General features: G+C 39.4%; 2 protein-coding genes across 5 annotated transcripts; one reads left to right on the plus strand and one right to left on the minus strand.

The window, feature by feature from the left end:
• Positions 1-2,033: 2,033 nt before the first annotated feature.
• Positions 2,034-5,421, minus strand: LOC126712987 (GTP-binding nuclear protein Ran1A-like). 4 transcript variants are annotated; one of them, XM_050412568.1, is made up of 8 exons: positions 5,236-5,421; positions 5,027-5,108; positions 4,877-4,933; positions 4,613-4,730; positions 4,158-4,247; positions 3,141-3,320; positions 2,958-3,035; positions 2,034-2,333 (listed from the first exon to the last, which is right to left on the minus strand). In XM_050412568.1, the coding sequence occupies exons 2-8, from the start codon at positions 5,100-5,102 to the stop codon at positions 2,264-2,266; spliced, it is 669 nt and encodes a 222-aa protein (XP_050268525.1). In that variant the 5' UTR covers positions 5,103-5,108; positions 5,236-5,421; the 3' UTR covers positions 2,034-2,263. The 4 variants fall into 4 exon arrangements, with proteins under 4 accessions (XP_050268525.1, XP_050268526.1, XP_050268524.1 ...); XM_050412569.1 differs by having other exon boundaries at positions 5,027-5,127; positions 5,236-5,420; XM_050412567.1 differs by having other exon boundaries at positions 5,027-5,127; positions 5,214-5,420.
• Positions 5,422-10,890: 5,469 nt separating this feature from the next.
• Positions 10,891-11,391, plus strand: LOC126696494 (uncharacterized). Its single transcript, XM_050393225.1, has one exon. The coding sequence runs from the start codon at positions 10,891-10,893 to the stop codon at positions 11,389-11,391; it is 501 nt and encodes a 166-aa protein (XP_050249182.1).
• Positions 11,392-16,023: the final 4,632 nt, after the last annotated feature.

A 16,023-nucleotide genomic window follows, 5' to 3' on the forward strand; every position in this document is an offset into this window, starting at 1 on the left:
CCTGCCTGCTGCCCATTCGTCTACCATGGTCCGGAAGCTTGCCTACATTTTCTGCCGTCCGTTTTCTTTGACCTTTTATGTGGTTGCTTCTTGATTTCCCGCTCCTCACAGGGACTGGGCTTTTTTTGATGATGGGCCTTATATTTCTTTGGCCCACCTCATTTCCTGCCATATTTGTCCTGTTATTCCTGTTGTGATGATTTAATCCTGTTGAGCCTCTTTAGGCTAACCGTTCATTTTTTCTCCCAGTGGCTTGGTATGGCCACTGGTTTCTTTCTTTACTCATAGGCTCCTGTGTCCCTTTTTTCTCTTAGGCTTCTTTGGCCCATTTACTTTCTTTGGGCTTCCTTGGTCCTTTTGCTAATTCTGCATTCCCATGGGCTTTTACTAACTTCATTGGGCTTCCCTGACCCAATAACCTTATTCTCATCCTTGGGATTCATAGGCTTGCCATAAACCCCTTACTTTCTTAGTTTGCATTACTTTGGGCCTGCAGCGGCCCTTTCTCACTTTTCTACATCATACACTGCCTATGGGATGATATTTCTCTCTTTTCGAGCTTCTCTAATCCCACTTGCTTTTTCAAGGCTCATTTGTTTATTTCTTGGGCCTGTGATACATTATTCTTGCCGCTTGGGCCTAATGGTTTTGCTGTTTGCTTTGCCAATTCTTTGCTACCCTTGTTATTGGGCTTTTCTTCTTTCCACCTAGATTCTCACAAATGGCCCTCAACAACCACTTAGGCGAAAAAGTGAGGATAAGGGCTTGTTTGGTCTATCATCTCAAACTCACATTTTTACATTTTAAACAACATTACACACTTTTTCACACACTTTTTCATCCACACGTATTTCAAAAAACTACAAACAACCTTTCTCAAACTACTCTACCAAACACCTCCTAAATCTCGTATCCTTTTCTAAAAAAAACGCATCTCTTGAGACCCAAAAGCTCATATGTGGCTCCTTGGGTATGTCAAAAAAAAAAAAAAAAAAAGAGTTTGCCAAGGACCATGGATTTTCTTTGAAAGTCTCAAACCACGGCTTCAGAGATTTTGATTTTGTTATCCAAAAGGTTTAAGAAAAGTTGGCTGGTTGGCAAGCTAGCCTTCTCTCTCTTACTGGTGTAAGCACTCTTATTCAATCTTCCTCTGGTCCTATTCCCGATTATGTCATGCAAGGGACCTTGCTTCCAAGTAAGGTTTGCAAAGTAATTGATTGAGCAAACATGAATTTTCTATGGGGCTCCACCTCAGAAAAAAGTATTGGGTTCAAGGGAGTTAGTCCTTGACCAAAGCTGTCCTATTTGTAACTCCCACTAAATATATATATATATTATTGACCTTCAAGCTCTTGTTTTTTTAAAGCAATCAGTTTTTATTTACTATTATAACTGTAGCTTTTATAATAATAAAAAGTTATAAAAAATAAAAATAAATAAACCCCATTATCAAAAAAAATGTACCAATCTCGCAACAAATCATTGCCAACAACATACCTTTTAACATCATAAAGAAACAATAACTTCAAATGGACCTCGGCTTTTTGTGGTCCAACAAACCGCTCTCAGTTCAAAAACTTGTCATGATTTCTCCAACCATAAAGAAGGGAAAATTTTTAGGTACTCCCGGAGTACGGAGAAATGGTGTTCCCTCCTCTCACATTCATGGTAGATCCCTTCATAAATTTAATAAGTGGACCTCACCATTCATGGTGAGAGAATGGAGCTCCATTCAACGGTGATAAATGGTGTCATTTCAAGAACAAAATATATAATGAAGACTTTCAAAAGTGAAGCAATTCAGGACGTGGAGATAAACCTCTACAAGATTACAGAAAATAACTTCGCAGCAGGCACTACTCAACCGTATCATAAGAAGTGTAACGTTTTGATATATCTGCCACATCCTGATGCTTGTGCACTTTCAATCACCCGCCCATCCACATGTGCACACTGATAAATTTCCTGGATGCATATTGCAAAATATTCTCTCTAGTTCCAATCCAAACATTTCAATTGAAGAAGCAAGAAAATGTGAAACTAAAATTTTTCATTCAACATAGCAAACTAAAAATGTAACCCTACATGTCCAAACGCAAACATGGCAGAATGTGCCTAAGCTTTTGACAAGAAACCTATCGTAAGCAACCCCAAGGTATAGGACAAACCGACCCATCATTGCAAAGTTTACAATGTACACAACCAAAACCTGTGACACTATTAGTGAAGCAACAGCCTAATAAAGTTCAGGAACAGGACGCCATTAGTCAAAAATTTCATCATCTTCATCAGGAAGAGGTTGTGCAGCTGCTTTCTCCAACTCAGATTCATGCCTGAACAATAATCCAACCATAATTTATGTTAGCAAGAGTTATTCAGCAAAGCAATAGCAGTGAACATGCTATTCATTACAAAATTTCTTGGTAGAATAATGATTATAATATATCGTTGGAAGAATTTTCTTAAAAACTATACTTCAGTGGGAGTCACTAAGCAGTAAATGATCACCCACCAGGGCCACCACTTCAACTAGTTTGGTTCCTTTATTAAACCATTTTAGCTTTATCAATACTGGAGAAATTATTCCATACACCCGGTTTATTACACCCCTCACCTAAATGTGGATCTCTTGTGTGGAACCGCATGAGGAGGTTCACCTTTTATGTGAGGAAATGTAAACCGGGCGCACTGAATAATTTAACACAAAAGTGGCCAGCCCAGTCAGACCTATGGAAAACTGACAATTGACTGTTAGTTTTTGTTATTGAATGGCTAGATGCTTGACTGTTCCTGAGTTCCTACAATGCACATCAAAAGTCCACAAGGCTCAAGCCCAAGTAAATTGTCAGATTTACTCACTCCCAGCCAGTGTCTATTTATGGTGCTTTCCCTTATATTGAATTAAGAAGCATGTTTAAAAGTTAAAAATAAAAAATCAGAGAGGGACTATCACTTACTGTGCTTGTGCAGCCATGTCAATTTGAACTTCAGGAGGAGCAAGGGCAGGTGATTCAACAAAGCGTAGATCAACATTTCTGCAGTTAACAGTGAACATATCAGTAAGCAGAGGCGGTATGAGAAACAAAAACACAGCAAAAAAAAAAATCAAATGAAATAAAATAAATACACTAGAACATTACCCTGCTAGCTTTCTGGCAAGGTACAAGAAAGGTTTCTCAAAGTTGTAATTGCTCTTTGCAGAAATTTCATAGTACTGAAGATTTTTCTTCCTGTGAAAGGTAACTTGCTTTGCTTTCACCTGCCTGTTTTTGACATCTACCTTGTTACCACATAAAACTATTGGAATGTTGTCACAGACCCTGATAAAAAAGAAACAAATAAGTCACTTAGAAGACCAGTTGTACAAGGCAAAAGGGACAGAGCAGTAAAGAGTCTAGCCAAGCCAAGTATTAAAAGTTTAGGATTGTTCATTAATTTTATTTCAAACACGAGCCGAGCTTGAACTTGTCACCGAACTAAATTACTTGTTCAAACTAAATTCGTTTTCTTGTCAAACAAGCTTTAACTTATACTTTTCCCGTATATGATAAACACTATGACTAACATTGCTTACCCATTGACAAATCTTCAATGCCAATAATTAATAACTAAATTATAATTGAAATTATATTATTTGAGTTAATTATAAAAAGTGATTTTTTGTTAATGAACTTATAAATTTTAGAATCACCAACTTTGTATTGTTGAAAATTATATATAATTTTTACTACAAATTGAATATTTATATTATTAATAAATTATAATTTGATATCTTATAAATTCATTTACAAACTTACACAATCCAATCTCAAGTCTACATAAGTGTATTTATATACATGTATGCATACATATGTATATATTATATATACTTAAATCGAGTCTCACATTCACAATTATGTTCATGAAAATGTATGTATATTATATTTGAGCTTAGATTTTTTAAACTAAAGCCTAAATTAGGCCCAAGTTTGGCTCATTTGTTACAAAAACAAAGATGAACAATAATTATCCCGAGCCGAGCTCCAACTGTTCATAATAAGCTCAGTTCATTTATAGTCCTAAGAACAGCAGCCATTGTAGCAGCATTATGATAGATTAGGTGAAACATAAAATTAAAAAAAGAAAACGAAAGGGCATCATCAATTACATTAACTCACCTGCAGAGATCCCGGTGCCATGTTGGAACATTTTTGTATGTCAATCGAGCTGTGACATCAAACATGATGATAGCACACTGTCCATGAATACTGCAAATCAAAAAAGTTCAGAAAAACCAAATGTCAGATATGAACGAATGAAAGATTAAAACCAATTTACCTATAACAAAGTAGAACTAAACACAACAAAACTAAAAAGTTCGGGAAAAAAAAAAAAAAAAATGCAGTGACTCAGGACAGAACCAGAGTCCAGACACTATAAATTGCAGAATCAAAATCCAAAACAACACAAGATGGGCTTATTTCGTAAAGCAAAATTTCTTGTTCTTTTAGCATTCTCTTAATGTAGAAGGAAATTAAAAGGCATTATTAATATAAGCAAGAATTCCAAGTTTCTATACATGCAATAGCCAAAGACTCAATCTCAATTTTCACAAAAAGGATTAAGATCATACTAATAACCGTCGCGGAGTCCACCGAATTTCTCCTGACCAGCAGTGTCCCAGCAGTTGAACCTGATCTTCCCATAATTCGTGAAGAAGTCCAGCGGATGAACTTCCACGCCGATTGTTGCTGTGATCAAAACACAATTTCCCACATTCTATTATTATTATCAATTATTTACAGAGCAAAACCTAACCTAAAAGAATCAGAATCAGAAAAACAAAAGGAGAAATTTATGAGATTGTTATTTAGTTGAGTTGTATTCATGTTCTTACGCTCATATCTCTTCTCAAACTCTCCAGTAAGGTGGCGTTTCACAAACGTGGTTTTGCCTGCACAATTCACAAACGCAATCAATCAATCAATCAATCCAAAAAAAAAAAAAACACCATTGATCAACAAGGATTGTCAGAATTTAAATATACCAGTTCCGCCATCGCCGACGATGACGAGCTTGAAGCAAGGGGGATCCTGATGAGTGGTGGCCTGAGTCTGATTCATTGCCGCCTAATAACAGTAATACACACTATGGATTGCCATGTGAATACTTATATCAGAATTTAACAAACAAACAATAATAACCCTAACAATAACAACAACAACAATTATTACCTGGAGAAAGAAAGGGGCTCACAATTTTTTGTTGATACGAAACAGAGGGAATTTTGTATTTGGAATTTGAGAGTTTTTATTATGTGCTCTGTTTGATGGCTCTTGAGATCTTTATATGCGGGTTCCTGACTTTTATTCCACGCTATTGGTACCAATCCCGCTTAAATTCTCCGCTTCAATTATAGCCCTACACCTTTACACTTCGTTCGGTTAGTTACACTTTCACTACGCTACACGCAATTTCCTTATTTGTGCAAGTTTCAAGAGAAATGCAATCTCCGCCCAATGCTTTTACAATAAATTTAGTTAGCACTTTTACAATTAATTTGAAGTAGTAAGTTGTTATTAGCTGTTATTAGTAGACAAAAAAATAATTTTAAATTAAAATTTTCAATGATGGATTCAACTTAAGACCAATAACATCAGCTTATTATCTATGATTTGTTTTGAAAATATTATAAAAATGTTGTGAATGTAACACTTCTCAAGTTTAATAAGCTTGACGAATCCTTAGTGTTATATATTAACATTATTCTCATAACAAATTTTAGGTAACAAACTATTATTGGATGATAAAAAAAAATTATTAATAGTAGACCCAAATTAAAACTATTAACAACTTAGGCTAAGATTTGTTGTAAAATTGATGTGAAAATGTGATGAACTTAGCATTATTGTTAGGCCTTATCCTCTCTCTCCCTTCTACAAGTTAGCGTTTCCTCCTGCCCCACTTTTTTTGGTTTTATTTGGGTTCGATTCGAACCCAGAAGTTTTAGATTCCGTTTTGACTATGTGTTTGCGTAGGAAAATAAAAATTATTTGGAATCAGAAATTGGGACACCAAAAATTCCTCCATTTTAGCTTTTATAAAATGTGAAAGAATCCTCTCTTGTTTCCAACACTTTGATCCTCTTTTTAAGTTACAAAATTCAAGATTCAATTCTACAGAGTACGGACTTAACAACACTTTTCTTTTTCGCTCCAAAGTGGGCCAGGTCCCTTCTTCATTTAATTGGGCCTCATATTCAATTCTGGGCTTTGTTAATATAATTGTTGATTGTGATGCCTCTGTCTGAAGTTGTCACGCTACTCTCTCTCAAGCAACTCAAATTCTAATAGGCTCTTTAACCCGAATTTGAATGAATGCAGGAATTCTCTTGGGGCATTTCATGAAGTCAAAGATTCAGCATAACTACTACATGGAAACTGTGGATCAACTCCTAAAGTTGGCTTATGTTTATCCTCCTAGTGGGTAATGACATATCTGTTGGATATATTTCAACAATTTACTGATGTAATAAAGCAAAAGAAACAAAACACGTATCTAAAATTAAACAATAACACAAAATATATATAATAGGCAAAAGTAATAAACAAATACTGAATATAAATAATAAGAAATTTACAAATAATTGAAGACTCACAGACTAGATGCTTGAAAGGATGAACAATGAGTGAAAGGATGAACAATTGAGATCAAGTCTTGTGTTTTACATAATTTCCTTAAAGCAGATTTCGCCCCTCACACTTTTACTGTGGTGACTCATGGACATCTACCTCCCAGGATAAAATGATCAAACAACACGAAGATGAAGCACTCAAGGTCATGCTCTACGAACTACTCAATGCCTCTTTCTCTCTCTTTGACACAAAATGAATGAACAAAAATCTCACTGGGAGAGTTTTCTCAGAAAAAGTTCTTTTTCATGAATAAGGGACAATGAAACTATACATAACTTAAAACTGAAACACTGTTTCAGAGATAATTGCTGTATACAGACTTACTTTCTCAAAAATAAAATAATAAAATATTATTATTAATTGGATAAGTGGGCCTAGTCCACACATGCCTAAAGCCCAACCTAATATCCAACCCAAACTCATATTCTCTATCATTTCCAATGTGGGACTCAAGGATTTTCACCACTTATAATAACACCTTCAAGTGAATATAGAAAACATCAATTTCTTATTCACTCCATGCTATTTTTCAACAGTATCTTCTATCTTAAACTTAGACTGCTTTTCTGTTTGTACCACCTACTTGGACTTGGTCCAGGTTAACTCTATTATCTAATGCGGTGTGAGTGGGTTGAGAATGAAATTGAAATTGGCGTAGATGAACTTGATCAACCTACCTTTGTAGAGTGAGCCTAGGCCAAAAAATTAGACTTGACCTTGGGCTTGGTGTCTTGGCATCAGCAACAAACCTTTTAGGGTTTTTGATGACTCGAACTCGAGCTCTACATCCACTAATGTTGCCAACCAGAGAGAGAGAGAGGAATGGCTGAGAGAAAATAAAGAATAAAAAGAAGATACATGATACAAAGTTCTCGCTAGTGAAATCGTGTATTCTTGGTTTACGCCTTAGGAATGAATCTAAAGGACCCTGCCTTGATAAAATTCAGCATCATTCTATATATATGAAGCATGGAAACACCTAGGAAATAAATTTCAATTTTTGTTTTCTAACAATAGATAACAAATTTCTAAAACCTATTGTGACAATACCAAAAAAGATAACATTTAGAGAGACTCATTGAATTTATGTATTTAAAGCATAGTTATCAAAACTGACTTGAAAGTTGACAAGACTAAAGGTAGGGGCGGCTTGATGCATTGAGGAGCCTAAAGCGAAAAATGAATTGGGGCTTTTATATATTTAAAAATGACTTTAAAAAAATCTAAATATTGCTTAAACTCTATTATCTTGTTAGATGCAAAATTACTAATTAATATGAACCACCTAGAAATTTATTTTGACAATGTCTATAGATGTAAAAAATTTGACAAAACTTTTCATACCTGTTGATGTGACAGATTAATAATGGTATGTAAAAAAATGATATTAATGATAGACCTAGATGAGAATTGTTAAAAATTTGCCAACTCAATTGTTGTGAAAAATCTTGTGAAATTTTTTGTGTATTGCTCTTTTATTTTTAAAAGTGTTAAATTCATAACATTTTCACAACAAATTCTAAGTGTTAAGTTGTTACTAGTTCTAATTTGAACCTACCATTGAAATTATTTTTTTAACCACCAATAACAGCCAGTAACATCTTGCTACTTAGAATTTATAGTGAAAGTATTGTGTAAAATATTGTGAATGTAGAATTTCTTTTTTGTAAAAAAAATTACTATTTTATTTATTGGCTAATATTTGGGCTTAATTAATAATATTAAAATGAAAGAAATAGCTCTATTGGTTAAAATTAGGGGGCCTTTTTTTTACCCGGGGCCTTAGGCAACTACCTCCCTTACTTATATGTTAGAGCCGGCTGTGACTAAAGGACTAGTTTAGTAGTTCAACTAGACGTTCATCTTATACATATACACACACGAAAACCATTTGTTCATTAATTGAATCTGTTCGCGGGGCCGGGGGGGGGGGGGGGGGGGGGCTATAGCCCAAAGTAATGAGTTAGGCCTTGTCCGAGGACACTAGCAAATCTGAGGAGACAAATGTGACTTAGATGACCTATGTTACAAGCCTTATCATTAGACAAAGAAAATAAGTCCGAGGAGGAACTTCTCCTCGGACGCTGAAAGTCCGGAGCAAATGTATATTTAAACTGTTGAAGCACACTTCCTAAACACGTGAAAGGGAAGAAAACTCAAAATATCTAAGGAAAGGCTGCCACCACCACATTAAATGCACCACAACTGCTTTTCTGGCCGCATTAATGTGGAGAAGACCTCTAAACAGTACTGCCTTGGCTGCCGCAACTCACAAAGGACTGAAAGGGGTGTCTGATGGGATGGGTGCTCAAGTAGGAGTCCAGGTGACTAACAAGTGTAAAGTCCAGATGATCAAAAATAGCCTATATAATGTAAAAAGCTCCTATAGAAAAAAGGAGGAAAGAGAACGGGAGTATGTAAAAGAACCCTATTGTGGTGATCTATAATCATAAGTAAAAATTCTAGCCTCCTTGGACAGAAAGTCCTTCAACCATGACAGATTTTATTTCGTGTTTATTTACTCCCAAATCCCATGCAAGCCGTTGCTTAACTCATTTTAACCTAGAAGTCGTTGCTTGACTTATTTTAACCTAGTTCTTTGGCCCATACTCTACAAAAATTCATTGTATTGGGCTCTTTTGGCCAGGATTCCATAAAGTCCAAGCTTGGGCTCCAAATCTAATCCTTACAATTGGCGCCGTCTGTGGGAAGAACTTGAGTGTTAGTGAGTACGACGGTTAAACATGGCAGGATCAGGTCCACACCAAGAAAATCCACGCCAAACCGATCCCCAGCGGATAGAACCCATTGGGCCTCAGCGGCAAAGTAATCTTCTTGACCCTGAGCCAAATCTGGGCAATGAAAGGAACCAAGAGGGAAGTGTACATACTACTCAGACGAGCCAAAGCCACTCCCAAGTAGGCAATCATATATCCCAAAGACAAAACAATCGTCTGGCCATACAGCGAGAGATAGACGACCTGAAAAAGAGGTTGCGCCATGCACAGCAAAGGTGGTCCCCTTCTAGCTCCGACATATCCTCTAATGAGGAAGAGGATGTCAGTTATAGGCGGAGATCAAGAACTCCCCCAAGCGAAACCTTCTCCTATGAAAAGGAGTAGCGTCATGAACGGAGACATAATAACCCATCTAGTAAGGGTCTGGGTAAAGATGCCATGAACAAAACTCTAGATCAGATCTCCAAGTCACCCTTCACGCACAGGATAAAAGGGGCTAGACTGCCACGGTGTTTCCACCAACCTACGTTCACCATTTATAATGGCCGAACAGACCCTGTGGAGCATGTGAGCCAGTTTAACCAAAGAATGGCTATGCATTCTCAAAATGAGGCTTTGATGTGTAAAGTTTTTCCGTCCAGTCTAGGACCTGTGGTGATGAGGTGGTTCAACAGCTTGAAGACGAATTCCATAGATTCCTACAAGCAGCTCACCCAAGCTTTTTGTTCCTGTTTTATTACGAATAGCAGGGTTCCTCGGCCTCTGAGTTCGTTGTTATCATTATCCATGCATGAAGGGGAAACTTTAAAGTCATATTCGGATAGATATTGAGAGATGTACAACGAGATGGATGGTAACCACGACAACGTCGCCATCAGCATGTTTAAAAGTGGTCTCCCCACTGAGCATTGTTTAAGGAGGTCCCTAACTGGTAAGCTTGTTACCAGCGTTCGTCAACATATGGACAGGATTGACAAATACAAAAGGGTGGAAGAGGACCAACTAGAGGGAAAGGAAAGTAGATCATCCCTCACAAGAGGAATGATTTCAAGTCGGAACGATACAACAGCAACCATCCGAGAAGAGATTTCGCGGGACAATCTGGACTAATCAACATGCAAGCGGTTAATGCTGTATTCAGAGAGCTAGTGCAACTGGTTCTGGAGAAAGTCAAGAACGAACCTTTCTTCAAGTGGCCGAATAAAATGGTCGGGGACTCCTTAAAACGCAACCAGAGTCTGTATTATCAGTACCACAAAGACCACGGACATACCACCGAAGACTGCAGGAATTTATGGAACCACCTGGATCAGTTGGTCCGAGAGGGAAAGTTATAGCACCTCTTACACCCTTCTAGCGGTCATCTGGGCCAGGCAGTCCAAGAACTCCGGAAAGACATATCTTTAAGACCTCTCATGCATACGATAAACGTCATTCTCGCTGCTCTGGGGAGAACCGGCTCTTTTCCCTCCAAGGTAATGTCTGTGGCTCGGCTCTCCACCGGGGACAACAATAGGGAATCCAAAAGGCCTAAGAGGGGGAACTCACTTGTGTTGGGATTCTCGAACGAGGATAAGATTGGAACCATCCAACCCCACGACGATGCTTTGGTAGTTACACTTAGAATTGGAGGTTTTGATTTGAAGAGAGTACTGATAGACCAGGGTAGTGCTGTAGAAGTAATGTACCCTGATCTGTACAAGGGGCATAATCTAAAGCCTGAGGACCTAATGGTGTATGATTCCCTTTTGGTAAGTTTCGAAGGGAAGACTGTCACACCAAGGGGACAGATCAGGCTGCCTATACAAACCAGATCAAACGTGGTGGAGGTGAATTTTATTGTAGTCAACGCCTACTCACCGTACACGGCCATAGTGGCCAGACCTTGGCTCCACGCCCTGAGAGCCATTTCTTCTTCGCTTCACCAGAAGGTAAAATACCTGTCAGAGGGCCGAGTAGAGGAGATTATGGGAAATTAAGCCATGGCTAGGCAATGCATGGTGGCTGCCATCTCACGTCTGTCCAGTGCAGAATCCTCGGCATCTGTAAGAAAGGACTTATAGCAATCAGTCACCTCGGCAATACCTGTTGATAAGCCAGCCGAGGCAATAAAATGCGAAAGTCTAGAAAGGGTTACTGTTGAAAACGACCCAGAGATATTTTTTCAAGTCGGCTTGGAACTACCCCTCCGAGAAAGAGAGGAATTGATTGGGTTTCTGAGAAAAAATGTTGACGTATTTGCATGGGATGCCTACGACGCCCCGGGGTTTGATCCGAATCTCATTTGCCACTACCTAAACGTCAACCCATCCTCTATTCCTAAAAAGTAACCACCCCGACACCCGTCGAAAGAGCATGCCTACACTGTTAAGGACGAAGTGACGAAGCTGAAAAAGGCAGGGGCTATCAAAGAAGTTTTTTACCCCGAGTGGTTAGCAAATACAGTAGTGGTAAAAAAGAAGACCGGGAAATGGCGAGTCTGCGTAGACTTCACAGACTTAAACAAGGCGTGCCCAAAAGACCCATTCCCAATGCCTTGGATAGACCAGTTGGTAGACGCAACTATAGGCCACCCTCAAATAAGCTTCCTGGATGCCTTCTAAGGTTATCATCAAGTACCACTGGCCTCGGAAGATCAAGAGAAAAAAGCATTCATGACACCCGTCGGAAACTACCACTACAAAATGATGCATTTCGGTTTAAAGAATGCAGGGTCTACCTACCAAAGGATGATGACCAGAATGTTTGAATCACAACTAGGTAAGAGTATTGAAGTGTACATAAACGATATGGTAGTAAAAAGTAAAGTGGTATCCGAGCATGTGAGAGATCTTGAAGTTATCTTTGGCATCTTAAGATAACACAAACTGCGTCTCAACGCCTCTAAGTGCTCATTTGGTGTCGGGTCCGGCAAATTTTTGGGCTATATGGTAACTCACAGGGGAATAGAGGTGAGCCCAAACCAAATCAATGCAATTCATAACTTACAAGCTCCTCGGAACCCAAAAGAAGTCCAGAAACTCACTGGAATGATCACGGCATTGAATCGGTTTATTTCCCAATCTGTAGACCGATGCCATCCTTTCTATCTCCTGATGAACAAGTGGAAAGGATTTGAATGGTTTGAGGACTGTGCCTTAGCCTTCCAGCAACTTAAAGAATACCTGTCACGACCGCCCATCATGTCTAGCCCTGAGGCCGACGGAGTTCTATTCGTCTACCTAGCGGTGGCCCTTCACGCTGTGAGCTTGGTGTTAATATGGGTTGACAACGGCGTGCAACGGCCAGTTTACTATGTAAGTAAGTCGTTACATGAGGCCGAAGTGCGTTACTTACCATTGGAAAAGGCAATTCTTGCAGTAGTGCATACCACACGGAAACTCCCCCACTACTTCCAAGCACACACGACCGTTGTCCTGACTCAACTTCCCCTAAGGTCGGTGCTCTGGAGCGCCGATTACACAGGAAGAATTGCCATGTGGAGTGTGCTCCTAGGGGCTTTTGATATTAAATACATGCCTCAGACCTCTATTAGGGGCCAAGTTCTCGCTGATTTGATAGCCGAATTTACTGAACCCCCAGTAGAAGCAGTAGTAGAGGAGGAAAACATGGATGGAAAATCGGTTGGAACAATCTCTGCACAAGGAGCCTCACGGTGGAAGATCTACGTTGATGGAGCGGCAAGCCAAAGGGGATCTAGGGTAGGGCTGGTGCTAATATCCCCTGAGAAGATTACCATTGAAAATTCATTAAGACCAGGGTTCTCGGCTACAAACAACGAGGCCAAGTATTAGGCTTCGTTGCAAGGAATGGCCATGGTGCAAAAAATGGGGGGAAAGGCATTAGAAGTGTTCTCAGATTCCAGACTGGTTGTAGGCCAGGTGAGGGGCGAGTTGGAAGCTGGGGATGTAAGAATGCAGGAATACCTCGGTCTAGTCAAACGCTTGCAATCAGACTTTGAATTTTTCAACTTTACGCACGTCTCTAGAAGCGGGAACACACATGTTGATTCATTGGCCACTCTTGCCACTTCCTCGGAGCAAGATCTACCTCGAATCATCCTTGTTGAGGATTTATACAAGACAGATGCAATCAAAAAGGATATGGCTCGAATCCATCAGGTTAGAGTAAGTCCGAGCTGGATGGATTCCATAGTGAGTTTTCTCAAGGATGATGTGTTGCCCGAAGAGAAATTGGAAGCCGAGAAAGTACGCAGAAAAGCTTCTCGGTTCTGGTTGTCAGAAGATCACAAGCTATACAAGCGCTCCTATTTTGGGCCATATTTATTATGCGTACACCCAAAAGCATCAGAGATATTACTCGAAGAACTGCACGAAGGAATTTGTGGGAGCCACACAGAAGGAAGCTCGCTGGCACACAAAGCCCTCACTCAAGGTTACTGGTGGCCGGGCATGCAGAAAAAGGCCCAAGAATATGTTAGGAAGTGCGACCAATGCCAGAGATTTGCCCCAAATATCCACCAACCAAGAGGAGTCCTTAACCCCCTTTCCAGTCCTTAGCCATTCGCTCAATGGGGTCTGGATATTGTCGGCCCTTTCCCGAAAGCAGCAGGAAATAAGCGATACTTGATGGTTGGCACAAATTACTTCACCAAATGGGTCGAAGCTGAGCCTCTAGCCAACATCAGGGACATGGATGCAAAGAGATTCACCTGGAGAAACATCATTACACGCTTCAGAATTCCTCGCATCCTCATCTCGGACAACGGCCTTCAGTTTGATAGTAAGGCCTACAGGAAATACTACTACGACTTTGGAATTACAAACAGATATTCCACTCTGGCCTATCCTTAAGGAAACAGGCAGGCCGAGGCTGTAAATAAGGTCATAGTCAACGGGATAAAAAAGAGATTGGATGACGCAAAGGGAAGATGGGTGGAAGAACTACCACACGTCCTATGGACCTATCGAACTACGTCATGACGGTCAACGAGAGAAACTCATTTTTCGATGACTTACAGGGCCGAGGCTATACTCCCCTTGGAAACTAGCTTCTCGACTTTGAAAACTGGCACCTTTACCCCAAGTAACAACGACGAGTTGCTAGAAAGAAGTCTAGACTTAATCGAGGAGAGAAGAGAAAAGGCAATAATCCAACTGGCCTATTACCATCAAAAGCTCAAGCAGGGGTACGATGCCAACGTAAAACTAAGACCACTTGGGCCAGGCGACCTCGTAATGAGAAAAATTTTGGGTAGCGCCAATAATCCATCCTAGGGAAAGCTGGGACTCAACTAGGAGGGCCCATATCGCATCACTTTAGTGGTAGGAATAGGTGCATATTATTTGGAAGACTTAGATGAGGGAGCTGTACCCCGCCCATGGAATGTAAATAACCTAAGAATGTATTATTATTAATAAAAGCGGCTTTACCTATACTGTATCTCGTGATTACTGCGCGTCTTTCGACTCGTTTCTATCTATCCAAGTTTTAAATAGAACTTAAGTCCTGCATGGCTCCTCGGACCACAAGCTTAGGGGAAATGAACAACTTATGGCATCTATCCAAGTTTTAAACAGAACCTAAGTCCTGCATGGCTCCTCGAATCACAGGCTTAAGGGAAATTAACAACTTATGGATTCTATCCAAGTTTTAAACAGAACCTAAGTCTTGCATGGCTCCTTGGACCACAGGTTTAGAGGAAATTAACAACTTATGGCATCTATCCAAGTTTTAAACAGAACCTAAGTCTTGCATGGCTCCTCGGACCACAGGCTTAGGGGAAATTAACAACTTATGACATTTATCCAAGTTTTAAACAGAACCTAAGTCCTGCATGGCTCCTCGGACCACAGGCTTAGGGGAAATTAACAACTTAGGCATTTATCCAAGTTTTAAATAGAACCCAAGTCCTGCATGGCTCCTCGAACCACAGGCTTAGGGGAAATTAACAACTTATGGCATCTACCCAAGTTTTAAACAGAATCTAAGTCCTGCATGGCTTCTCGAACCACAGGCTTAGGGGAAATTAACAACTTATGGCATCTATCCAAGTTTTAAACAGAACCTAAGTCTTGAATGGCTCCTTGGACCACAGGCTTAGGGGAAATTAACAACTTATGGCATCTATCCAAGTTTTAAACAAAACCTAAGTCCTGCATAGCTCCTCGGACCACAGGCTTAGGGGAAATTAACAACTTAGGGCATCTATCCAAGTTTTGAATAGAACCTAAGTCCTGCATGGCTCCTCGGACCACAGGCTTAGGGGAAATTAACAACTTAGGACATCTACCTAAGTCCTGCATGGCTCCTCGGACCACAGGCTTAGGGGAAATTAACAACTTATGACATCTATCCAAGTTTTAAACAGAACCAAAGTCTCGTACAGCAGCCATTGCTGCTTAAAGTCTATTGCATAGTCCTACTCTTCTCACTTGGTTATGTTGGCAAAATGTTGTTGTAAACTTCAACTAAAGAAACAGTCACATTGACTCGGAATAAAACAATAAAGTCCCATCAACGTCAAGCAAAAAATAAAAAATGAGAGAAAGAACATTTATATTAATAACCAGACGTAATACAATATCTTTGGATGAGAAGTCTTTGAAAAACAAAAATGCAGTACAACTTCCACTCAAAATGATATAAAA

The sequence above is a fragment of the Quercus robur genome, chromosome 2, assembly GCF_932294415.1.
Source record: "Quercus robur chromosome 2, dhQueRobu3.1, whole genome shotgun sequence".
Lineage (NCBI taxonomy): Eukaryota > Viridiplantae > Streptophyta > Magnoliopsida > Fagales > Fagaceae > Quercus > Quercus robur.